Source organism: Branchiostoma floridae, chromosome 3, assembly GCF_000003815.2.
Source record: "Branchiostoma floridae strain S238N-H82 chromosome 3, Bfl_VNyyK, whole genome shotgun sequence".
Taxonomy (NCBI): Eukaryota; Metazoa; Chordata; class Leptocardii; order Amphioxiformes; family Branchiostomatidae; genus Branchiostoma; species Branchiostoma floridae.
Window position 1 is genome coordinate 13,113,478 of NC_049981.1, and position 26,177 is coordinate 13,139,654.

At 38.5% G+C, this 26,177-nt stretch overlaps 2 protein-coding genes across 6 annotated transcripts in view; one reads left to right on the top strand and one right to left on the bottom strand.

Moving 5' to 3' along the window:
• Window positions 1-252: 252 nt before the first annotated feature.
• On the bottom strand, window positions 253-25,894 carry LOC118412292 (nuclear receptor ROR-beta-like). 3 transcript variants are annotated; one of them, XM_035815074.1, is made up of 12 exons: window positions 25,788-25,894; window positions 24,703-24,835; window positions 16,169-16,309; window positions 9,984-10,069; window positions 9,115-9,256; window positions 6,610-6,876; window positions 6,058-6,179; window positions 5,493-5,625; window positions 4,609-4,716; window positions 3,781-3,891; window positions 2,996-3,346; window positions 253-2,714 (listed from the first exon to the last, which is right to left on the bottom strand). In XM_035815074.1, the coding sequence occupies exons 2-11, from the start codon at window positions 24,770-24,772 to the stop codon at window positions 3,036-3,038; spliced, it is 1,491 nt and encodes a 496-aa protein (XP_035670967.1). In that variant the 5' UTR covers window positions 24,773-24,835; window positions 25,788-25,894; the 3' UTR covers window positions 253-2,714; window positions 2,996-3,035. The 3 variants fall into 3 exon arrangements, with proteins under 3 accessions (XP_035670967.1, XP_035670966.1, XP_035670968.1); XM_035815073.1 differs by having other exon boundaries at window positions 253-3,346; XM_035815075.1 differs by lacking the exons at window positions 24,703-24,835; window positions 25,788-25,894 and adding an exon at window positions 16,497-16,566 and having other exon boundaries at window positions 253-3,346.
• The window catches only part of LOC118412297 (vacuolar protein sorting-associated protein 4B-like), a 40,861-nt gene continuing 31,367 nt past the window's right edge, over window positions 16,684-26,177 (top strand). For 2 of the 3 annotated variants that reach the window (XM_035815082.1, XM_035815085.1), the window contains exons 1-2: window positions 16,684-16,893; window positions 18,689-18,701. In XM_035815082.1, the coding sequence (XP_035670975.1) occupies window positions 16,851-16,893; window positions 18,689-18,701 (56 nt within the window). In that variant the 5' untranslated portion in view covers window positions 16,684-16,850. Of the gene's footprint in view, window positions 16,894-18,688; window positions 18,804-26,177 lie in introns of all 3 variants that reach the window. The other variant, XM_035815084.1, reaches the window with a different exon arrangement.

The window sequence follows — 26,177 nt, forward strand, 5'->3', positions numbered from 1 at the left end:
CAATTGTATCTACATAGGATGTACCATCACACAAGGGGCCCATACCCTTTCAATTTCATAAAACCGTTCTCCTTTTAGGAGTTAAACCGAGCCTTTTTTCATACATATTGGGCAAGATGGTACATCCCAGTAACAGACATTTACAGTTTTAATCACAAAGCACTTTTATACCTTTTTTAAAAAGTATCTTTAGCAATTTCACAAAAAACACCACACCTTACAAATAGCACTTACCAAGTGATTTTTTTCACATGTAGTATACATGAACATGTGTGAGTTGTCAGTTACCATAAGAGAGATCCACACCTTATTCAAGGTAGCAAGCAATAATACACAAAAATCATACACTGAGCTACATCATAGTGAAAAGAAATCTAAAGTTTAAGTTCAATATACATATAGAGATATCATCTGTAATTGTAAAATTAGTTACAAATTGCTGCACACATCATTGAAGGTATGTTGAGGAAGGGTAGACTCCCCCCTCCCCCCACACAGTTCTATAAGAGTCCTTCTGGACTTGATCACGCATACACGCACAAATCATGACACACTTTGAGTTTCACTCGAACCATACGAAGACCATGCTTCACACAACGACTACCATGCTTTGCATGGACTCAACGCTTTTTCATCCCTGGGAGCTGACCTCACAACCTCATCCCAAGCATAGTACAGCACATGGTCAGTGGTTATCATACAAATCACACCAGCCACCCCACCAGTTCTACCTGTGCTGCTCTATTGTTCCTTCATCTCAACACAACATTAAAGGAAAATCTCTACAAAACATCTCTGCTCCTGGACAAAAATATCCATATCTGAATAGCAATGCCTGTCTATGCTTTTTATGCTGTAAAAAGAAGAGAGGAAGGGAAACAGAAATGTGCAACCTCTGCAATCACAGGAGCCGAATAGATGTGCTTGTTAGGGCCAGACTGGTGGTTGCTGTTGAGTTTCCGGGTAAACCCTTTCTCTTCTGAAATAGATAACCTTAATACTGTACTGTATATGAGTACGAACATTTTTTGTTGTAATAATAATGATATATGTAAAAAGTACATGCCTTTCTTCTACATTACAAGTGATTGTTGGTACATATCAAATCACACTACTCTACAGATCAGTACCAACCATCTGTGCAGTGGGGTGCTCAGCAGACAGCATGGTCATTAACACCTTTCTCAACTGACTTCTCATCTGTGCCCTTCCATACGACCCTCCAAAACCATGGCAAGCAAACATTCGCCAACTTAGACACTTACTCATGTAGAACTTCAGGCTAAACTATTAGGGATATCCCTTATGTTAGAGCATCTTTAGTGGTATAATACAATACCTCTGCTCCAGTACTAGTCTGGCAATCCCTACTGTTGCATTGGCCATGCCCAAGTGACTGAATGTGTATTTACAAAGAGAACTTGGGACTGTACCATGCTCCTCCCAATTCACCTAAAATACTGTTGACATCCTGGTCTTCAGATAGGCATTTGGCCCAATAGTGGATTTCATGATTAAACGCGATAAAATCGGCAACTATTCTCAGGCTACTATAGCTATAAAACCATCTTAAAAATGATCAGGATATGAGCTGGAAAAAACTGAATTTAAATTCTTGGATGTATACACATCTATGAAGGAGTACATCTGGTGAAGGTGGATGTTAGGTAACAGATACTAGGTCACCATCTATTTTAAAACACATACACTCATTCACACAATACACTCACCCTGTAAAAGCCTTATTTGGTATACTGATTACAACAAAATCCACTCTCCCTTTTGCCCATATTAATATATATTTATATATATCTATATATATATAAAATTAACAAAGATTTTTTTGTCCCACCAGAATGCAAGTGCACAGCTGACAGCAGTTTTTATCATCACATTTTAAAAGCTGCGTGCTGGTAACAAATGGTCTTATTTTGATTGGCTCTTTTTGAATCACAAATATATATTCTATACATACCTTATGTATATTTCTATAATATATCACTGTCATAATTGTGCATGTGACAGCAGCAATCTCTGGAGTATGTGTCCATGAGATTATCTCGAGGAATTCTTCTTCTTCTTCCAACTGTGAGTCTTCTCTCCGTTGTGGACCATTGCTTCCAACAACAACTGCAGAGTCATTTCCAGAGCTGTAAGTTCCCTCTGGACCTGAACCCTGCAGCTGTGTGGAAGCAAACTTCTGCTGGTCCTGACGTCCTCCCTCTAGCGGGTCCCGCCTGCCTCCGCTACGCTCTAGACTGAGGTAGGATTAGTGCAAAATAGAAGACTATTTGAAACCAGCCAGCACAAACAAAACTTGTACACACTTCCTGACAGAAGTCTGATTCAGAGTCACTGAACACCTTTTTTGTATCTTTCAGGAACTCACTGCTGTCATTTGTGCGCATGCAGACAAGACCATTTATAATTCATGTAGTAATAATGACCACCATAACCACTTGCCCTGACCTGAGGCAAGCTGTGGCAAGACATTCAACTGTGGATCGGCAGTTATACTTATATATATTTTGAGGTTTGTCGGTTGTTAATTTGTGAACTAGGAGATCTCTACTGACACCTGAGCAGCAAGGTTTGAGGAAAGAAGCATGTCTTGACATGGGCTGAAGACAGGACATGCTCCTTACATTTGTTCTTGTACGTTTGGAAAGATCGATGGAAACACCTGCCCTTCCCCCTCTGTGGTGGGTCTATTTCTAACAACAGAGAACATAGGGGTTAAAATGTGCCGGGAATATACATTGAGGACTGTACATGTAGTATAAAGCACCTGATGACGCTAAATCAGTTGCCTGATTATCTTAAGCTTGCAAGCAATCAGCAATTAAAAGTAAGAAAACATGGCAGATGCAGTAGCACATCAGCCTAATATAAGCAAATACAAATGTATAAGCAAAAAAGCATGATTATTTTCAGCAAAGTTACAAATCACTGTAATATATATATACACAGAGCAATAAAGCTATGCAGAGCTTACCGCCTCCCAAATACCACTACAGCGACTACAGGCCGAGTCTCTATGCAAGCATGTGATGGTGCGGGTGAAGTGCGTGCTCCCCACCGAGTGTGTTCTGGACAGGCTCGGGGGGCATGAACAGTTCCTTGTACAGGGGAGGGAACTCGGGCAGGCTGGGGCTCTGCATCTTCAGCGCCGCCAGTTCCTCCATGTGCCGCGCCGCCACCGAGCGCAGGTTGGGCATCTTCATGAGGATCTTGGCCAGGAAGGAGGGCTCCGCGGGGTGGGTCTGAGACACCTGGTACCTCAGGGCCTGGATGATCTTCTCCTGAAGCTTCTCCACAGCCATCGGCTCGCGCAGGCCCGGTCGGTCTGTTGGAAGAACAGGTCTCATGTTCAGTTTAGTATAGTGTACATGTTCTTCACAAAGACAGCTTCCACAAACACAATTTCAAGTTCAACTTAATGTGGCATCAATGATTTTATGTTTAACAAATTCTAACTGCACCACTTTTTATCGTTTTAAAAATAATACTTGAGTGAGGGCCTGGTGCCCTCATAAATCTTGTAATGTAATTTACCTTTGCGGTGGTTTTATTTTGGGGTACAAGGGAAAATTCGCCATAGAAATAATTTTGCAATACAGCAGTAATACATTGGAAACACAAATTTGCTGTGAAGAGATCAAACAAAAAAGCAAAATATATCATTGAAAACATTTCAAGATTTCAAGCTTGCACAGGTCAAATTCTACCTATCTTGACCTGCATCTGCATGTGGTATTTTGAGCCCTGTAGAAGCCTTACCTGCTGAGACTAGGACTACTGCACAGAAGAGGGCCAGCTCCTGCTCAGTCAGCTTCAGCATGCACACACTCCTACCCAGGTCATACATGGCCGACACCAAGTCATTCAAACCTGCAAAACAGACAAACTTTAGACTGGAACTTTCTACAATCATCTCAGTAGTATCTATTAGACCAGACATGTTGGATTTTCCTTCTTTCTTTCTTTCCTTCATTGTTGGGTGACCTTGTTTCATCAAAGCTCAGTGTATTTTGAGTATTTTCTGACTGATTTTAAAATCTTTTGACCCTATCTTACAGCTCAAAGAAAAGAACATCAGAAAGCCTTTTTCACGATAAAACACAATTCTGGGTTTGCCTTCAATACACTGGAATGCAAAAGGGACACCAACATGGCAGTTAGCACCTGCCTCCTTCATTGCTGTGGAATGTGAATAATGACACTCCATATAAACCAGAGTTTAAATGACTTAAATGCCTTATCAAGACTGCAGCATCCTCACTTTTAACACTGGATTACACTGCCAATCTTTCAATGAACAAAATCTAGAATGTTTTTCTTAAAGGCAAAAACATGTTTACCTCATAAACTGGGGAAAAAGATTATTCACATTATAAATAAGACTCAAGATTTTCACTTTCAGAGCACAGGAACTAACATTATACTACATGTCATTGTATAGACACTGATACTGACAAAATGCAAAAAAGCCAAAAATATCTCAATAGAATGATCAGCACAAAAAACTTTTGTTCCATAAGTTTAATGTCTAAAAACTTTCAACAACTGTGTCATGGCACCAACAGAAAAAAGCAATGTTTCACTTACCAAGTATGGAGAAGAAATCAATACTTGCAAATTTCCCATCAAACAGAACTGCGTTGGTGTTGGGGTTGATTTCTCTGCTCATGCGCACTAACAAGTTCTCAAAACAGCCTGGAAAAACAACAGAAAAATTGTGACTGGCTAGAACAAGCAGTAAAGATCTGCATGATTGCTTTCTACCTAGTTTACTATCAATGTATTCATTACTTGGATGGGAGACCACCAAGGAAGACTGGATGCTGTAGCCGGGTCAAACCGAAGACTCGGTACATACTTCTTTTCCTGCTAAGAGGAAGTGTATGGAAGCTAAACAAACTACAGTACCATGTACCAGTGAACTAGCCCCCTGCTGTAGTGACCTATGTGTCACCCCAGGGTTATGAAACAGAGAAGGGTGCCGGGCCTGACACATCACAGAGTCATGTCTGGGCAACTTTAGCTTTAGCTAAGTTTAGCACTTCAGGGCTAAATAAGAAAACATCTAAAAAGGGTATCTCTAAGCTTGCAGCAGCCCATAAGTAAACAGACACAAAAAAATTGAGATGGGGTGATATATTTCTACCAATAGGGTCATTATACATGGAGATGTCCCTGTAGCTCAACTGGTAGCAGCCTCACAGTTGAAGTCCTGGTTCCTAACTGGAGACCCTGGTCCAATTCTGGTTTCAGTCTGCCCTTGTTTTTCAGGGCCTTAGAGCCAAATATTTTAAAGGGGAAGGGGGCTACCCGGGCTAGACTATTCTGCTGGAAAGTCATTACAGGAACAAACTATGGCTAGAATAAGATGGCTTCTAGGCTATAAAAAAAGAGTAGAAGTCCACAGTGACAGACATTTATTTTAGAGATAGGTTTTACCTGTCCTTTTGTTCTCAACTCTGGATACCAACCTGTCTTCAGGAGGATGATCTGATCATTTTGACACAAGTCCATGAAGCCGGGGATATTCTTGGCAAACTCCACAACCATCTGAATGCACCCTGTGATCTGCTCAGCACAGAACTTCCAGAAATCCACTCGAGGCTGGGAAAAAAAAAAGATGCCATACTAAGTAATTAGAAATGATACTACAAGTTGAGGAGATTTATGGTTAAAATGAAGTATGTTTATTTATGTTTTGATCTGACCAGGAACCACATACGGTCACTCCTAGCTGAATTATTTGGGATGTTACAGACAACATTCCCGAGGTGCTGTCTGAGCATGCGGACGTGAGACCCCACCCACAACCGTAAACAAACCAAGAAATACCACTGTACATAAACAAACCAAGAAATAACACAGTATATATCCAATTGTTTCTCCTGTGGAGAAAAATTTGTTTGTCATATTTGTTTATCAATTATGATAAAAAAATGATTATACCCCCAGTCAGGAGTGCTGTTTCTATGTATAGATGAAAAGAAAGTTTTATGGCATAAGAAGAAAAGTTATCTAATATGTGACAGGTCTCACCATGCTGCGGTACTTCTGGGCAGTGATCTCTGTGTGGTACTCCGACCAGAGGGACTGGATGTCACTGATGGTGTACTTTGTAGTTTTCTGGTAGGCTTCTGTGATCTCAAATGTGATCTGCACTGTAAGTCAAAGGGAAAACTGCATCATCAACTCCACTTAAGCTAACTGTAATGTGTATGCAGTGATCGAAATAACCAAGTAATGAATAGCAGATTTGAAGAAAGTAATAACTTGGAAGTGGGGCAAACTGAAATGTTGTTGGCACAACCTGGCTTTTCACTCAGGTTGCCACTTGGGCCAAAATTTCCCTGCATACACTAGTGTTTGGGCACTGTAGGGGGGCAACCCACCGACAAAATTAGACATGGTGCACAGTACAAAAAGCATGATCAAGTACTGTCCTATATTTACTATTACAAATCACATTCACATGTCAATATGTACAGTTGCTAAATTCACTTCTTTACCCACTGAGAAGACCTCTGTTACGATAGTTCATATTTGGGCTATTAAATGTTAAAAGATATTCTGATTAAAGTGGTAACTTACATATTTCTCCCTCTGTGATCATGGCATAAGCGAGTCCGTTGGACAGCCCGTTGTTTGGTGGCTTTATCATCTTGGGCGGGATTTCGGCCGAAGTGTCAGGCAAGGGGTACTGAGGTTCATAGGGGAATGCTGGTTTTGTTGTTGCCGGAGGAGAGGGGATATATGTAGCCTCGGCCTCGTTTGTCTTGCCTTGTTCTTTCTGTTGCCGTAAGATCTCCATGTACAATGTGTCTCTTTGCTTCTTGGACATTCGGCCAAACTTAACCGCTGGAAAAGAAATAAAAGGAAACTTTACTTTAACATAATCAGCTAAAATATAATAAACAATAAGTAGGAAGCAAGATGCAGGTTAAGTGTATTGCCGCAAAATCTGCCTAATAAAGCTCTTAGTGTTTTCATACATGTGATCTGCAAAACCCTAGAGGAGCCCAGGGCATGCCAGTCAGGATTTCTAATCTGTAAATATAACAAAAAGGGTATTAGGGGATCATTATTGATTTTTGTCATTAATCACTCTTAAGTTGAGCCCTGGCTTTGGGTAAGGGCAACTTACAGCATGTAATAACCCTTTCCTCGTCATCAATACCGGAAACCACACTGGTCTGTGTGTTCAAGCGACACCAGGGAAATCATAGTGGAACTGCAGCAGCTCCATAACCAGTAACCCATTGTCGATGTGATCACCTAACAATAACAACACTGCAAAAACTATCTGGTTTCTGTAGAATTTGACGCTGCCAGTAATGGTCTATTGGTTGGCAGAGATTGCTTGGGCTGTTTTCCTGACGTTGTTGGAAAACAACTGCCTCATGAAACTTGTGGAATCAGGTCTTTATGTTATTCCAAAAACCTTCCACAGGATATTTGGACATGAAATTGGTGTGAAGTGGTGCTCTGTGTTTGTCAGTCAGAGTTAATAAATGGTAAATCTGAACTGAAAAACAACTGAAATTATCAACTATCAACTTGCCTTAACATGATAACAGGTTATCATTCTTACTATGCCCCTCTTTGCAACAGCCCCTTAGTTCCTGAGCATGTCTTCCTTTGCTGCCACCTGTTTGCTTGATCAACAAACTACAGGGTAGGCCCTCTTTGAGTGTTGTGTTTGTCTGGCTTTCCACATGTTAATAAGCCACTTACAATAGTTCTTATGAATGAATTCGTGGTGTGGATATTGGTATCAATACTTAATTGAGATAAAATATAAGGATTGTTACAAGATAAAACAGAAGTAGTAATGCTCAGTGCTTGTGTGGCATTAGGCTTCCTCATTTTTAAACATTTGAGACCTCCAAAGTATCTCACAAATATGTGTATACATAAAGTGTTTTACTTTGACAAGAAGCCAGATGTTCCATAAGTGGATCCATGTAGACATCACAAGCATTGGCTTGATTGGCAGGGTTCGAAATTCATTTTTGGGATTAGGTGCACTGGTGCACCCAGCTTAAAAAATTGGGTGCACCAACATTTTTTTGGGTGCACCACTTCAATTTTAAGTAGAATGTCAGAAAAACCTAATAACAAAACATAGTTACATGCTATCAAATTCTTAAACAAGTACCATGACAGACATTTCTATTATCTTTCTAACCCTTAGATGTCAAGAATGTGATGTACACTTGTACACTTTGATATCTTTACATACATAAACCCAAGAAAATATTTGGGTGCACCCTGTGCACCCACAGAAAATAATTGGGTGCACAGCTCCAATTTTGGCTGTACCTGGGTGCACATGCACCCAGTATTTCGAGCCCTGATTGGTAAGCATGGAAAAGCCAAAGTCTACACATGGACTTACAATGGAGACTGCTTAACTATTGAACAGATTTTTGTTGTTGTAGTAACAGTGAAAACTATCAATTTGTGTTGCATATCATTGTATTTCTATACAGTAACTGCAGACTGGTATGAAGATAACTTGTCTAAAGAGAAATTCCACACTCTTCCCTACCATTACATTTACATAGACAAGCAATCAAACGTGTAACCTTCAGGTCTGTTGATCTTACTAAGAATAGCCTGTATATATGCCATGGTCTGATGTCGGACCATAGACACATCCTGTCTGATACTACCAAAAGCTGTAAGTTCGGAAGAAAGTGGGTCGTTCATGGTGATTTAAACTTTGCAGCTGAAACAAGGGGGTAAAAGACATTTGTGCGAAGGTTTCAACTTTGCAGTGAAGAGCTCATTACAAAAACTGCGAACATTTCCCTTTAAGTTTTACAGGGTACATTTCAGTTTTCCAGTAAGAAAAGATGCATCCATCAGTTCCAAAGACAACTGAGCTGCCAGACGGCCCAAACTTATGTCGCTTATTCCCAACCATAAGGGCTATCTACTAGCTAACACTCTTGACCACAGCATGTCCAGAACACGAAATATCAAAACCAAAAGTTCTGCTGCAGTACCATTGAAAGCAGTCGCCATAGCCTTTTTTGGCAAAGGTAACAATAACAATAAAAGCCTTCTGGTTGAAGGCAGAACAATACCCACCATCTCTGGACATGCCCAGGGCAAGGCATTTCTGCAGTCTGCAATGCTGGCAGCGGTTTCTGTTCGTCCGGTCAATCTGGCAATTCTTGTTCCGGGGACAAGAGTAGGCAGCGTTGTTCTGTTGACTTCGTCTGAAGAAGCCCTATAAACAAAGCGATCACAAAGTGATAGAGATTTAAGTTCTAAAATGCAGGACTCGAAATACTGGGTGCATATATGCACTTCTGTACCATCCAAACTGGAAATTGTGCTCCTATCCTTGCGTGCAATATCTACAGTTGTCAGTTCAACATTTACCAAGAAGCAGTAGAAAAAAAAATGTAATTTTTGTTGTATTGTTTAAAATTTCCTCAAGCTCTGAAGATCAATTGAATTTTTTCTTCCGAAAAAATGCATCTTAGTCTATCTTATTTACTGAGCATTAGTTCTCCTACCATCAAAATGTATATGATATTCAAACAAACAAATTCCAGTGCTGGAATTGTTTCAAACGTGAACATCAGACATTGCATAAACTTTTCTTTCCCTGATACCATAAAGTAAAACAATGGCTAAAGCAAATGAATTTTACAGTATGCAACTTACAAAACATATCAGTTTGTAGTATCACCTTAATCAGCAGGTACTGTAAATGCAGAAATGTTCGTGGTGGTTTAATGTTTGCAGTTTTCGCGTTGGCCACTTCACCGTGAATTTAAAACCACTGCGAACATTTTTCCATGGCAGTAAGAGACTACAGTGCACGGTGCTACCGCGAACTTAAAACCACAGCAAAAAGCCCCTTTTCCCACTACCGTGAAATTAAATCCCCGCGAACTTAAATGCACTTACAGTAATATGTACATTAAGTATTTTATTCCTCCACTCACCTTGCAACCCTCACAGGTAATAACTCCATAGTGGATGCCTGAAGACTTGTCCCCACAGATTTTACATGGGATCGTCTCAATTTGTGCTGAAAGGAAGAGAGTATTGATGTTACAAAGTGGGAAAGTCCCATGGTTTCCCAAAATTCCTAATACCCCATGTATGCATAATTACATTGATAACATAAAATATTCTTTTATATCTTTTATGTAACATTCTCTTCTCTCATTTGCCCCAAGAAGCCAAGCATGCAATGAAATTCGTGAAAAAGGATTACTCATAATATATTAGTATACTATCCCGAGTAATATACAAATGTTATGAATTCCTATTTCATTGTTTTGCTTACAAACGATTTATAATTGACATATCAACTATATGAAAATCTCTATCTAGAATATTTATACCCAAAAGACAAGAATTGTGAAAATCCATCAGTTCATTCTTGAGTTCACTTGCTTCAAAAGCCACTTGCAGTTCAAAGAAAATTGCCACGTAGGCAGCCTGTCGGTATCACCTCTTCCTGAGCTAAAAAAAAAAGCTGTATCTACATTTCAAAAACCATGTCTAATACCTGTTCAGGACAACAACAACAACAAAAAATTGCAGCAAACTGAAAGCAGAAACCAGTAAGGTGACCAAAACTTCACATTATCTTCAATAGACCAAACCCTAGGCCTGTCAATAAACAAAATACTATTAGGCTGTTAACTAGCAAACCTGCAGACCCTACCAAAATCACATGTTCATCATGAAGGCAAAGGTGTTAACTAATTACTCTTTCCAAAAAAGTTACATTGTAACAGGTTAAATGAATCACCTCAAAGTCAGTCCCTTTCTTTCATACACGATCGTGTGAACCTTTCTAGTGTGTATCATACCATCTGCACTAATGAACACCCCTGACAACGATGACTTTGCTCAATTACTCAGAACTCTTTGCTGTTTCACTAAATTTACACAAAAGATTCTGTATATTCAGCCAGTGGTACTAAAAGGTCTTTGAGCTGTTGTCCCCTTTCTTCAGGGTCATTGCCCTTGTCATGTGACCACCTGTAGGTAGAGAGCTGTAACAGGCACGCCAAGGGTAATGGCCTTGGATGCTAGCCAGCTGGTCAATGAACCCAATCACGTGATCAACTGTTATGCAACCAGGCAAATTCAAAGCTCCACGCTGCCCGCTATACCTACTAGTGCTGGATAGACAAGGCTTACATGGCAGACTTTAAACATAGCACTGTTGTGTAACAGCTAGAAGTGACACCTGTTTGTAAAGGCAAACATGGCTGGGTCTGGGATATAAGCAGCACTTTGTCTATAGATACTTGTGCCTTATACAATTGGGAATCTTAAAAACACACACACACACACACACACACATAGAAAATACTGATACCTTTTAGTTAATTAATTCTTATTATATTTTGATACCAGATGCCATTTCTTGAGAGCTTTGGTTTAAGGTGTCAACACAAGAAATACTATATTTTCTTAATTATAGCATAGAACATTATAAATTTACCGTGCAGCCTAGTTATAGACACTGTTGGCTGAAGGCTGCTTTTCATGAGGTCAAGGCCTCAAGGTCCAACATATATAAACAATACATGTATATTTCATTCAGTTTTACATATCTCAAAGGTAAAACCTCCTTTTAGCAAGCCAGACTTTTTAATGTTGCCTACTTTAGTTAAGAAATCAATACATATACTGTATCAATATTCTATCCAAGCAAAAGACTACAATATGCATCATCAGAATTTTTTGCATGATATATTACTAGCTATGAATACACCTTGCTGGAAGTCTTACAAACAAATGTAGATATGCAACTGTTCTTCAGAACTGAATTCTGTTTTTTGTAATTATGCTGTACCATACAGTTGTAAGATACATTTTTGGACAACTTTAACACATTAAAAAAAACTAATTTGCATACACAACGGTATGGACCAACTAGGATGTGGAATTTTCAGGTTTTTACCTTTCTTACCTGCTTGAAAAACAATCTCAGCACACAAAATACCAGCTGCTAAATCAATTTAGTAAATGTATTCTTAGCTGACTAAATTAAACCAAGACTATTGACAGCTTCTTGTATTACTGTCGTTGTGTCAGGCTTTTGTCTGACTGAAATTCAAACCTTTTGAAGACAGAGAGAACAGCCACAAGGCATATGGCATTAGAGACAGCAAACATTTCAGTAGTTATCTGTATTCTATATTGGATCTATATGATAAAACACAAAATATAATTGGTGTTTGGTATTGCATTTGGATCAATAAGACCGCCAACTGAATTTTCAAGCAGGTTATTAGCAAGGGTAACGTACCATTGATCTACAAAAAATGTAGTCAATATGGCCGGTGTCTCTTAAAATCTGCTGATTTCACAATCACAAACATTGTACAATGTACACATATCATAAATACTTCCTGAGTAGTGAGTACACTTTTAGTATGGACACTTTGCAACTGAATTTTATTCACATAGTATCATATTGACAAGATGGATGATTTATCAATTAGCAAACTGTAGACTTTAAACGACCATGCAAATATTATGAGTTTGACATAGACTTGTACATTACAGTTTTTGTTCGTCTTTTAAAACCCCCCAGTTCTTTTACCCGTACATTTTTGTAGCTCACAGACTTTTGTCAAATATTTTCGAAGTAAACTCAGGTATGTCTGAACCAAAACTTTGTAAGAGTTCGAAATCATTATCTATTGAAAGAAGACAAAGGTCAGTTGTGCCCAAGGCAATACAGTACAGGAGAAAAATTCCACAGTGGCAAGATGATATACAAGATTATTTAAACAATGGCCACAGGTCTGAAACTGTACGAAAGGTCAAACCTGGCCTTCCTGTTTGTCCTGTAGTTCAGTTTGAAAAGAATGTCTTCAAAATCAGAAATATAACCACAGACAAATACGGTAAGTTTAAACATTTCGCAGATGTTTTGTTTTTCTGATAACCTTCCCACCAAGAATCCATGACATGTCTCCCTTTATATACTACAGAATTGTTTCAACAGCTAGTTTCAAAACTGTGAAAAACTTAGTTCCCCTACCAAGAAATAAATGTATAATCAAATAAAAATGTTCACATCAATAAATACATGCACAATTCTTATGTATTACCAAGTTGGGTGAACAATGATACTACAAAGTTGGGTGAACAATGATACCAAAGCTAACATTTGGAACTGCTTGTGGTCATTTCATCATTTGGCCAGACCTTCTCAACTGCTGAGTCTGACCACAAGGTAATTATATCCAGCTTGGTCAAAAGCCTACGGGTTTGCATAGCCACTGTCCAAAATCAACCAGATACAGTGATGCAACATCACGCAAAACCACCGGTGCTGAGAAGTCTAGGAAACAGAATGTTCATATCATTTTGTTTTCTACTATTCCTTCTAGGACTAGGAGAGGGTGGTTGAGTATATCTACAACCATATGTGACTATGGTTTTACCAAGGAGGTTAAAGAAAGAGAGTTTTACTTAGGAACAAATCAAAACAAACACTCACTGAGCTGGCTCTGTACATGGGGATCAGTGTTTACTTCGACTACCAGATTTTATCACTGCTGTTATAATCCTTCCCTGTCTTCTAATCATGTTTAATCCTGTATCTGTATCATTCAGTGTGAAATTTCTCATCTGGTAATCTTAGCCACCCTACTGCATTAGTGGATCAGAGCATGTAATAACTCATTATCCCATTACAACTTGGGGGAACTCATTATAATTTGGGGTAAGTCCCAACTTATTTGTAACAGTGTTGGTTAGCTAAAGTTTAGATTATACATAATGTCATTTACCAACACAGATTAACTCTCTTTCCCATTACCCAAACTGTAAAAAAAAAGGTCAGATCTGCTTGGAGCTCCTTGATATTCATACACGTACATGTGGTTTTAGTTTTACAGACCAAAAGACAACAATTGAAACTGGAGTTGTAATTTACATAATATCAATTTGATGTGACCCAGACGTGAACCCATTATAACTGTTGCTCTCTTATAGGAGTGTGTTTACATTGCTTCCAAATGTCTATGCAAGCACAATTGTTCCTTGAAAAACCTGTTGTGTCCTTGTAACCATCATTAGCCATAGGTGTCTAAGTCGCACCTTCATACAATAGTCTACCAGGTGCATCTTCCTTTTGTTGGAACAAAACAACTGATTTTAGTGATAGATTGACGGATAGGCTTGTATATCAATGTGTATCCAAAAAAGAGGAAGACAAATGTTCCCGCTGTAGAAAATACCACCTGTACTAGATCAATTTGAATAAATTCTGGGAAGGTAAAATTCTGGGAAGACAGTTACAACTTAGATGAGACAATATTAACATCTAAGATTGACAATGGTTTCAAAGCAATCATACAATCATTTGTGGGCTTTTTTGTTTTATCATGCAAGATAACTAGACAGTATATGTATTTTCAAAACTTGAAGATTGTACTTGTTATGATACTACAGGTCTACATGTACCACATTGGTATGCAAGACAACTTGAAAATTGCTGTTGACTTACTGATCGGTCATGAGCAACTGTGATGGTTACAAACCTTAGGTTCAACAGTCATCATATGAAACTTTCAACACACAACATACTTAAAGCTGAAGATGCTGATAACTGTTTGTAATTAAAGTCTAACCATCATTATTGTAGAAAGTGACACATTCGACCACTCTGAACCACTGCTCAAAATACCACCTACATATGCAAGTAGGAGGGAATTGGAGTTGTGCAGGTATTTCTGATGTTTACCATCATCCATGTTGCAATACTGCCAATAGTCCGAGGTACCGAGTACAGAAGTGTACATCATACTACATGTGGATTTTTGTTAACTGTATTGTTAACTACCAGTATTGTTTGCTACCACCTGTGAAATGCTAAATGAAGAACTGAAATGGAATATCGAATATCCTCACAGCTTCCAAATACTTCTAGAAAAAAAATCTAATTTTCCCACAGGTCTGCAGGTATAATTTGTCTGGTGCAGGTAATTTTGCATGTCACCTCCACCAGTGCAAGTATGCAGGAAAAATACTTGAACAAAATGCTACCTTGGAGCTACCACACACCAAGCTGCCCATGTCTAAATTAATGAATTTTGAACATGCAATGCACTTGTAATTAAAAAATAGAAATGCTGCAACAAGTAGGAGGACACATTCTTTCCTGTTGGTGCAAAAATATAAAGTATGATTCAAACAGGTGATTTTTGCTGTTCAAATTAGAAATGCATGTAAATAAAGAAGGCCAATCCGAAAAACGACAACAGCAAACAAATTGGTGTTGCCTTAAAAATACATCATTTCTTACACCCAGACATTGAGGTAAACCATTGGAAGATCAGTTAGCTCAGTACTAGTCTGGCCAAACATCTAACCATTCCCTATTTATTTGAGAAATGGAAAAGGACGGCCCTAAACAGGGGGTGTGTCTACGTGGTCGGTCCTAATCAACAGATCTAACCTGGCCAAAACAAACTTTACTTCATTTACCACACAGTAATTATACCTAAAACATGGTGTTAGAAACAACAATATACCGTACAATTCCTGTTACTAACCCAGTACAATATATGGTATATCAGAAAGTACTGTCGGCTCCATGGCGGAGTAGAGACCGGGTTATACCGGTTATTATGGTGCAGTCCCCGCCAAAAATATGCCGAGAGCTCCGCTCCAGCTCCCTTCTGCATTAACCCGATTCAAACAGAAGCTAGACGTTGAGGTAGTGGTGGTGCGAATGACCTGGCAGCTACACTGCACCTGCAGCACCTGGCAGGGGTGCACGGACACCTGTACCTGTGCACACACCAGTTGTGCTGCAATGGTAGCTCAGCGGCAGGATGCCGACACCGCACCGTCAGCGCGCCGACAAGCCTTGACAGTGTCCCAAATTTAACCCATCAAAATACAAATACCGACATCATAACACTCGCTCCGTAAACCTCTATACTGTTAACATGCTAGTGTTGGTATTTAAGTAGGCAATCTGCGGTAAAATGTGTGTCAAAACCGCAGGAAAACTTGACACAGTGCCCCACATTTCTAGGCAGAAAACCTTGAACCGGGCGCCATCTTGCTTGGGCCAAGCCCACAATTTTCACCATTCACCGTCTCTTCCCGTCTGACTTACAAATCCCCATAAAACACTCACCTTTACTTGACATTTTCGGCGGAATAACAATCAAATTTGCTCCTTCAGAGTCGGAACTTTGTTCCGGCAGTGGAAAGGGGGACTTGGGCGGCTGCAGGCGGAAAATTTCTTGATCAGTCTGTCTCAAGGCCGCAGCTCGTCCTGGACACAACACAAAATTTGAATATTACAAGCAACGTCACACTCGCCTCTGTCCTTTTAGATTCGTTCACCACCTATATCACACACTATTTCCGTCTTGTTGCACTAAGAAAGGATTGTTTGACGAGACTTATAATGTTTTACTTCATCTTCAAGGCGACAGAAGCGAAAATATTGTCTGACATACCAGCATATACGGACTGGCTGGCCTCCCCCAGCACTAGGTGCAACATGGTATCGCCTGATTAAAATTAGAACAGCTGGTCACGTGATCTTCCGATTCTTTTCATCATTTTCACAAAAACGTCACTAAAAATTACTACATATCAAATATGTACATAAGATATATTCTACTAGTTGTTCTGTCTTCATCAACGCGGTTGTTGAAACTAAAAATCTAAAAAGCTCTTTGTTTTCCCTGGTCAGTTTTACAAATGGCGGCCATTTCGAAGGCATGATACTGACCTACTTCCAGTGACTTTTGTAACATTTAACACCGATGCCTTACCCGGTGGATAGATTTTGGTTTTGAACGATTTCTATGACATTCTGTCCAATAATGGATCTATTGGAATTGTATAAAGGTAAGGTTTTTCTTCGTTTCTCTTGTTATTCTCGTCCCGACTATGCGCGCGTGTCCTACTTTATGACTTGACCCACTTTCTTGTGTACAAATCCGGTAGGCCTAAAACCGACTAAAACGTTGTGTATTGTTGCCCTTTCAGATTTCTCAGTCTTAGATCCTGTTCTGGTTATTGTGAGCTCAAGTTTTCGGACGAGCTTTATTCAATTCTGCAGCAACAGAGCGTAGAAACTTGTCCGGCTTTTGTTTTGGCTAGCGCGCATAACATGCATAACAAATTACTAGCATCAATTATGAGCGACGCGTGAATTTTCCCCATTCGATTTAGCTGAACATATGATGAAAAATAATGTAAGAAGGCAAAGAAGCTGGAAATGATGCTTTGCAGGGTTTTAGCGACGAGAAGAATTTTGTTTTTGATGATGAGATGAATTTTACAACGTTTTAAATGAGTTCACAAAGCGCTACTTGGTTGGTAATCTATAACGTTACATTTGTCAAATGATTTGTCTTTTTAAAAATCACAGCCTTTTCAAAATTTGTCAGTCTTTGAAATTTGATAAAAAATCACGCACAGGTGAGAAACATGTTTAGGGTTTCCCAAGGCACGTTTTTGAAGCAACTCGTTGTCAGATTGTTAAAACTAATGTTTCATTTCCTTTTTCCAACATTGTACTAGTATAATCTGTAGTTTGATTAGATTACACCCTCAAGCAGTGTAACATTTGACACCCGTAGATTCATACCATAGAAATAAATGATTCTTTTGCAATAAAAACAGTAGTAACTGAAAAAATGAAGTTGTCACAGTACAGTTTTCCAGCAAAGAATTGTTTTTGTACAGTTGTAAATCAATGCATTGCAATTATGTAGCATTGTGTGAATAAAAGAAACAATTACTAAACACACACACACACATGAACAATGGTTTTATTGCTTTTTCCAGATAAAACAATTAAGCCACTGGCTAAGATGAATAAGATAGCAGACTGATCTGTATACAAAAGCAATGGGTACATAAACAAGCTTCAAAAGTTCTACTCACAGTTTAAAGCAAGGAAATAATCATTATGACAAGATTGTATTAAATTGATAAAAATAGACTGATTCCACTTTGGCATAAATGTCAAGAAATCCAAATTTGAAAACAAAAACAGAAATGCACGTGCTTCTGAACTCCCAATTTTGCCAAACAGTTGATGTTAATGAACAGTTGGGATTAATCTATCATCATTATTTGTGAAATTATGTCATTTTGGAAATAAATTTATAAAAAATTTGCCTATTTACAAAGATATGGAAAAAATACTGGTAGTGCAGCATTCAAAACCATGAGCATTCTTCTAGTTCTACTGTAATATAACAACATTAACAAGTTCACCAATAGATCATTCTCTTGTATTTTCTCTATACACAAGAGAGAAACAAGTCAAACAACACATGATGTTACCACTCCAAGTCATTTTTGTTGTAAAAAGTAAAAACTTGTTGGAAGGCCTTGCATCAAAGTTACGATCAAACTATATATTCACTCTGTGTATCAAGTTTTGATATCTGTCTTCATACTTATCTTCCAGCTCAACATTTATGACTTTAATATAAGAACCAAGAAATTACATTGGAGTGGCCCATTGCCCATAGCACATACACAATTAGAACAACACCAACAACTTGAACTTGCTATGCACAGGTATTTGACCTTCAGAAAATTCCTCTAACTATGCTTCACTTTTGTGTTGTTCTATGTGGCTGTCCTCTTCTGCAACTGGTGGTGTCCAACAACTGGGTTACTGCAGAAGCAGCAGAGTGGTGAGTTGAGCTCCTCCGACTTCTTCTACTCTTAATCTTTATACAGTAAATACAGCAATGTAGACTGCAGACTGTATATGACACAGCAGGGAAAGCTTATACGTATGTTTACACATGTTTGTACAGTTCTGGGTACAGTTGACAGTAGTGCTTCCCCTTTCAGACTGACGTTTTGGTGCCTTTTGGATACTTTTTGTTGTGGCAGCTCCAATATACATTGTAGTTCTATCTTGACGGTACTGCTTTAACCCACAAAAGATGTTCCTTAGTTACATATAACAGTGTTATGAAAATGCATGTAACATTTCTATCGTTACCATTGTATAACTATTCCAGTCCCACTTAAATCCCACAATAGTCGGAATATCGGATTTTGATTTTTAGGAGGTTTAGGATTTTGCAGTGGAGCATGATGTGTATTGCTCTTGAATAGTATCAGGCACACCACAGTGTGAAGTACTTAACAGTAATTGACTAATTCTGTAGCTCCGCCCACCTTGTTCAGCTGTAAATCTTATTGGATGATTATGAAGTGGTAATTTTGATGGACAGTCTGGATTGGTCTGTCACTGTATCTACCTTGTTTTTCTGTGAATTTTGATGTGGTAATAACTGATTTTGATTATTATTTTGTCAGTTGAATATATTTGGTCCATTTTTTTATTCTGCTGTTACTGAGATGATATAATATCCAAAATTCTTTTGAACTGTGTAAACAGCAGAATAAAAAATTATTCAAATATTCCAACAAATCCATGTGGATATTTATGTACAATAAACCTTGACGTGTTGTTTGGGCCACACAAATTTAATTTGTTGGTTCTTGGATTTTGTTAGGGAATTAAAGCCTGTAGTGGGATTCAACAATATGCATGGGAAGCAAGATCACCAATCTATTGTGCCACAAGGACACTACATGTGCGTCACTTTCCATTGAAGATGTACTCCTACTTTTTAAGTTAGTGGAACTTTTATCATCACAGTGCCATGGTGGAAAAGATGGATTGTATTGTCCGTTATCATTAAACTGCACCCTGACATATCCCGCAGTGGTGGCAGATGGTAGCACTTGATTGTGCCACCCAGAGAAGAAAAAATGCCCGAATCTCTGTGTACGGTCATTACACATAAATGTCAATTTAAACATTAATGACAATCTCTATCATTAAACCTGGCAGATAACTCAGACTGTTAGCAAGGATCTCCAAATCAGTTGAGGCGTTGGAGATTGGAAGGGGAAATCCATCTATTTACGGAAATGCCCCTTGTAAGAAGACCATCCTGGTAATGATGATAAAGTCAGACAGTGTCTGGTTGATGTGTTATCTCCTGAAGGCGTTTTGTGGTACAGGTGTTGAGTGCTTTATGTATTGGCGTGCGGTAAAAGTTGTCCAGGAATGGTCATGTAGATTAGATATATGAACTATGAATTGGGTGGATCAAATGTAGTGTTAAGAAAAGGCCTTTAAGCAGTACTGTCTACATCTCCAAATCTTTTTTCCATCCTACTCATTGTTTGGGAGCCCATGTTGTTAATTTTCTTTGTTTGCAAAAATTCATTTTCATCAGTTTCATGTCATTTAGTAAAGACATTTTGGACAGACGGTAATTTTTGTCCATCGCATTTCATCCTGGGACGGAGGGAAGGGTCCTAGAGATATAGGCATGAAGCAAACCACTTGTGGACATTTGTTTGTGTTCATTTTCAAGAATAACAACAACAGTGATGTAGTGTTAATGCTCACTTTCAGAATAAAGCTGATCAGTCAGAAGAAAATTGTGTTTAAAACAGGAACCATACAGCACAAGAAGAGATAACTTAATCTACCAACACTTGACTTGAGGTGTTAAAAAAATGTCCTCTTTCTCCCAAGACCCAGTGTACAGTTAATACATTGTTACCAAGTCATCACTAGTAAACTGAAATTAAAGGACACTTGATATGTAATAAGTAACTTAAGATGTGACAGGTTGTCCAGTAAAACTGTATGATATATGTTTAACCAGCTGATGCCGCATGTTGTGCACAAGAGTATAGTAGTTATACCAGTTGAAGAAAAAGTGCGGAATGGCCATAATTGACAGCCATATGGATTATGTACTTTGTATAATATACACATTTTGCAGTAATCTATACAAAAACATTAAAATAAACATTGCATATTAACTACGAAAAACCATACCATAATTATGTAATCGTAGAAGAAGCGGTTCTAATTCAGAACATTCATACATTACTGTAATATACAGAGCATGAAAAGTGCAACCATGTATTTAACACCAATTCTACTGTGACACGTAATATGTAAAAAGAACTAAAACATGTTGCAAAATGCAAGAATGTCTATTTTCAATGCCAGCTGCTGTAAATGTCAGTCTACACAATGGAACATGCACAGATCTAGAAACATCATAGAGAACTGGTATATTGAAAAGAGGCCATAGTTGTGTTGGTGACACATATGGCCTGTAGCTGTATGTCTTTATATTCCTGTTGTCATTGATACAGCATGCCTACATTTTTTATTTTATGTCTTTTCATCCAAAAATGATATATAACATCGTCCCAATGCCCCCCAAAAAACATTCTTTGGAATACTTGTATATAATGTATGACAAAATCTTACAGAAAATCATTTTCTGTGTCAGTCACACATTGTTTGATCATTCAGAATTGTATATTTGTTTTTCCCCATCTTTCCTTGTCGCTGGTATTACTTGTACCAATAACCTGTATTTCTACGGAAAGGCTTTGGTTGAATATTGTTTCTGGATGTAAAGAATTGAAATGGGTCAATCTAATCATAAGGAATTGTATTAACGTAACCTTTAGTGAGACACCTATTTCGTTTGAAATTGAAAGCAATGTGCAAAATGATGTAGCCTGTATAACTGTATTTTATCCAAATAATTGTTCAGTGGTCAGAAGAAATTTGATATAAAATGTAAAGATATTTGCCTTTTCTTGTTAAATTTTGATTTTTGATTTTTTTTTTTTTGAGACGGTTTAGATCATGACCATTTCTTGGATGTTGGCATCTTATCTAAGTGTTGTATTTTTATAGAAAAAAAGGTTACTAAATGATATAAATGATATCTTTGCTGACCTTTTAGCTGGTCAAGAAGACCTTTGTCCTGTACTTAATTTAGTTCATAGGGCCTGGAGTCATACAGATACCTTTGAGGTACACTGCAGGTTGATTGATCGAGAATCTGCAGAATCATCGCCCAAAGGCCATACTTCTCTGTATCAGTCTGGTGCAGGGATAGAGTAATGTTGGTGCTCTCTTCTATATTTTACGAAACCCACGTACACACAAAAGCAGGGCTTTCTTCAACCCATTCTTTATTTGGGTGGCCATGTTGTTAATTTCTGTTGTGAAATCTTTCATTTTAATTTAAGCATAATAATGAAAACACATTTTCATCTCATTTCATGTCATGAATTTCAGATCATTTTGACCGAGTGAATCCTTTTTTTGTCCAAATGTAGAGTAAGCAGATGATTTCTGTTCTGGGATGGAAGGACTGGTCCTGTAGACAACAATTGGCACTAGGTAGAATAACTACAATTTATAAAAACATTCTCATCCAGTTAAAACTGTGGATATTGTCAAGGTCTTTGGGATATTTTCAAATTGTAAGATATTGTGCCAAATTAATTCTGGACTGAGTAACCAGGAACATTGACGCCAACATTAATGATGTAAACTAAAAGACTGAGGCTTTCAGACATTTTGTTTGTTCACCTTACAGGTAAACTGCCTTAAGGTGTGACACACTATTTTGTAATGTACAAGCTGATTAAGACCAGAATGAGCTTGATCCTCTTATATAGAGATAGACCATCTTCTATAGATAAGTGTGGCTCTCCTCAAATACAGGACATTCCTTGATATTCCCATCCAAAAGGACTTCTCTTGTATCAAAGCTAAATTTTTTCAAACACAAAATTTACAGTACAGGCCAGAAACCAATAGTCACTGGTAATTGTGTTTTTTATTGATTTGCAGTATGGCATGCCAATTTTGTAGGGATTTATTCTGAGTGCTAATTGATTTTTTTAGTATGGAAAAGGAAACCTTGGTCCTTTCAACAAGTGGGCAGCATTATTTGCCACAAATGGAAAAGACAAAACTGTACCGCCTCATAAAACTATCATAAAAGTGGGTGAACATGTTGTAATTATTGCAAAAGTACATACATGCCATAATACATCCTTCTTATTCTTAAACACAGCAAGATTATTATTCTTTTTCACTAGATTTCCTGTCTTAGAAGATTGGTCTCTTTCAAACCAAAAAAAAAGATGCACATATGGCTTAAGTTTTTACTAAGTACAGAAATGTTGATGCAAAATCATTGCCAGCAAAAATATAGGTATGCTGTCCTGATCCCTTATGTAGTCCAGAAAGTGTCAGTTCAGAAAATACTTGTACCTTGACTCAACAGTTATGTACATTTGTATGAGATATTTTTAGTTGTTACGTAGATATTGTGCCAAATGTATTCTGGATTGTGTAAGTTGTGTAACCAGAGACATTTTAGTGAATTTTACCATGACTTGTTGTCTGAATCACAGTCAGATGTTGGCCCTTTTACATGCCAGTGGTTCATTTGGACTGGTCAGTTTTATGTTTCCGGAGGCAGAAGTTAGAACAGAGAAAGCTAATCCCCCGACACTTTCTGGTATGCATCTTTTCTCCCTGGTGTTTGCATAGTGGTTTCCGCTGTCAGTCTCTGATCTGCTGATATACAATATACAGGGGCAGGGGGGAGTGATGTTGCTCTGTATATGCACCTTTAACTGCCCTATATCCAATAGTCAATAATTGCATCTATACCTGGTTCTTCCTTGTAATCAGCTGTAGCTTTGATACGCGCAGTGCAGGAACTCTAATTTGGATATCAAAGTTGCCAGGATTACAGTGCGTCCAGAAAACCCATTCCGTCCCCCAGACATGTGATTGTTTCTGGTCCGTCTCTTTCATCAAACAATTCCTGAAACATGGAAAGTTAATCCTCCGCCACTGTTAGAAGCTCGTCCGGGGCTTTCCACAGTGGAGGTTTATTCTTTCTGAGTTTTGTACCTGGTGTCATGTTTGGAGGGAATTGTTACTCTTCAATCAAGTGGCGTTACAGATTTAATATACTTGTACCTGATGGTGTTGATAAATATCTAGTTCTACTAGGATACATGTAAATGATGTACATAGAGTAGTGTCAACTAATATGAAATATGATATGTTACATTCAACAAATTAGATGTTACAGAAAACATCAAACATAAATTGAGATAATTTTCATTCATACATGTATGTTGCTGTAGATTTTTATTTACATCCCTGTATTTGAAATTATGTTTACCTCCTCAGAGGTTCTTGCAAGACAAGTAAAAAATAAATTTTTTCCCGAAGCAATGATGTCTAAGTATTTTAAAAGAATAACTCTAGTCTAGTGCCACATTTATGTACGTGCAAGTCAAATTTATAATACTTGATAGAAAAATGCTCATAGTATCATTACGTAATACCTTACACATGTATTTGCTTTGGATCTTCAAATTATTTTAAGACTGCCTAGACATGCAGTATTTCATATCATCAGTTTTGTACTTTAGATTTTTCCAGTAATAGATTTCTGGTGACATTTTGACAGGTCCTTTTTTTAGTTTTTTTTCCCTTAACAACAGTTGCACAAGCTTTCTCTCAGTTAGACATTAAATTAATTTGTTATAATTGTATTTATCAGGAGTAGACAATTAGAACTATTTACTACTCTAATGAAATGGCCTGATTTTGTAGTTGCTGGTTGTTGACCATGGACCTGTGCTATTTTAGAGTTAATACAATTAGAAACAGATGTGAGGCACAACTTCGACATATTCAGGTCAATTGGTAAGTTCCAATACCATTCCCTGGTGCTTTACTAACAAAGTTTCTCCCCACCAAGGCTACAGGAATAAGAATATGTGGATAGGTCTAACACTGCTCTGACTCACCTTGTAGTATAGGGAAGGCCTCCATGTCGCCGAATACGTCTTCGGACCAAGAAGAGACGATACATTCCATAGTCCAGGCTTGGTGTCAGGTCTGGTTGCCTTTGACTGATGGTCTCTGTTAGTTCTTCCACCTCTAGATTAGAACAAGGCATTGAGGGGCATGTTGGCATCCCTGGTTTAATAAGAAACAGTGCAGACTCCCAAGCCTTTCTATCTATCTTCATGTTAATACACAGCATACAAATGGATGACTCAATGACGTTTTTTAGGCTTTTTTTTACCAATGTCCCAGGTGGGATGGGAAATGGTGTACAGGCAATACTTTTCCATCTACGTTCATCCCCCTGTGCTGAAAGTTGTATGGTAACACTTATACTAGGCCTGCCTTTCGTTAGGAACAGTACAGAGGTTTGAACCCTCCATCGATCATGGACTGAAAGGTGTTGGAGGCTACATACAGACACAGCCATTACTCAAGACACCATCCTCTAGGCTAAGCCCTAGCTACCTACTGTGTTGTTTGTAAGCTGGCCGTATGTCCAATTATATACATCCATGAGTTAAAGACATCTAGAATTTCTTCTAATGATTACTATCTCCTAACTAGTGGCAGCAAGGCAATGCATGGATTATTAGGTAGCTATGGCACTAGGGCCTACAAACACCTAGGGATTATACAGGAAGAGAGAGAGTTCTTTCTATCTTTGGAATGTTTCAGTCATGGTCAGTCAGCTAAAGCTCCCTGACCTTCCAGCTTGTTGTGTTGACATTCCTGCGGACCCCTACACACAGCCGGTACTACATAACACACAGCTCACAGTAGTCATCGTGTTACAGCATATTGTCATGTCGGCAGCTGCTGTCCAATATCTATATCATGTCAACGTATTGCCGTGTTGCCGGCCTGACTGTGAGGAGCTGTAACTGTAAGTGACACTGACACCTGTCACCATAGACAGACCTGTTCCCTAAGTACTATCAGAAACAAAGCCACCCTCAAGAACCCAAATATCATCAGTTAGAACGTATTGGTAGCGAAATAGAGTAGGTGGTAATGGCTAGTGTGTAAGGCGATGTAGACTTACGTAGTGGTCAGCTGTAGTGGCGCCCAGTCGGTCAGTGCTCAGCCTGAAGGTCAAGCCTGTCCACACAGCGGTGTGAATGGTGTGGCTGGATCCCAGCCCTCGCTCCTGGCCAATCGCACCACCTGACTGTTGACCTAGTCACCCCCACCTAACAGGTTCATTATTATTCAAATACAGCATCATGTGGCCCACTGAGAGGGAACTACTCACATGTAACCAGTGTCATGATTATGTAAATTCTACGTCCTCTCATAGCATTACACACACGTTTGTTATGTGGTGAATGTGGCTGGTATGTTTGTGTAGCTGTAATTGAAGTGATATTTGTTTTTTTCATAACAAATTCTAACCTTGAATCATGATAATGAGCATGAGTATTTTTCCGGACAA

Bases quoted from the DNA above. Each gene is read 5' to 3' on its own strand.
- LOC118412292 (XM_035815074.1), bottom strand. From the start codon at position 24,772: ATGGAATGTATCGTCTCTTCTTGGTCCGAAGACGTATTCGGCGACATG. The intron at 6,877-9,114 runs GTGGGTATTGTT...TTTCTTTTCCAG, and splicing joins CCTGGGCATGTCCAGAGATG to CGGTTAAGTTTGGCCGAATG. The intron at 3,347-3,780 runs GTAAGGCTTCTA...TTCTTCCAACAG, and splicing joins AGTAGTCCTAGTCTCAGCAG to ACCGACCGGGCCTGCGCGAG.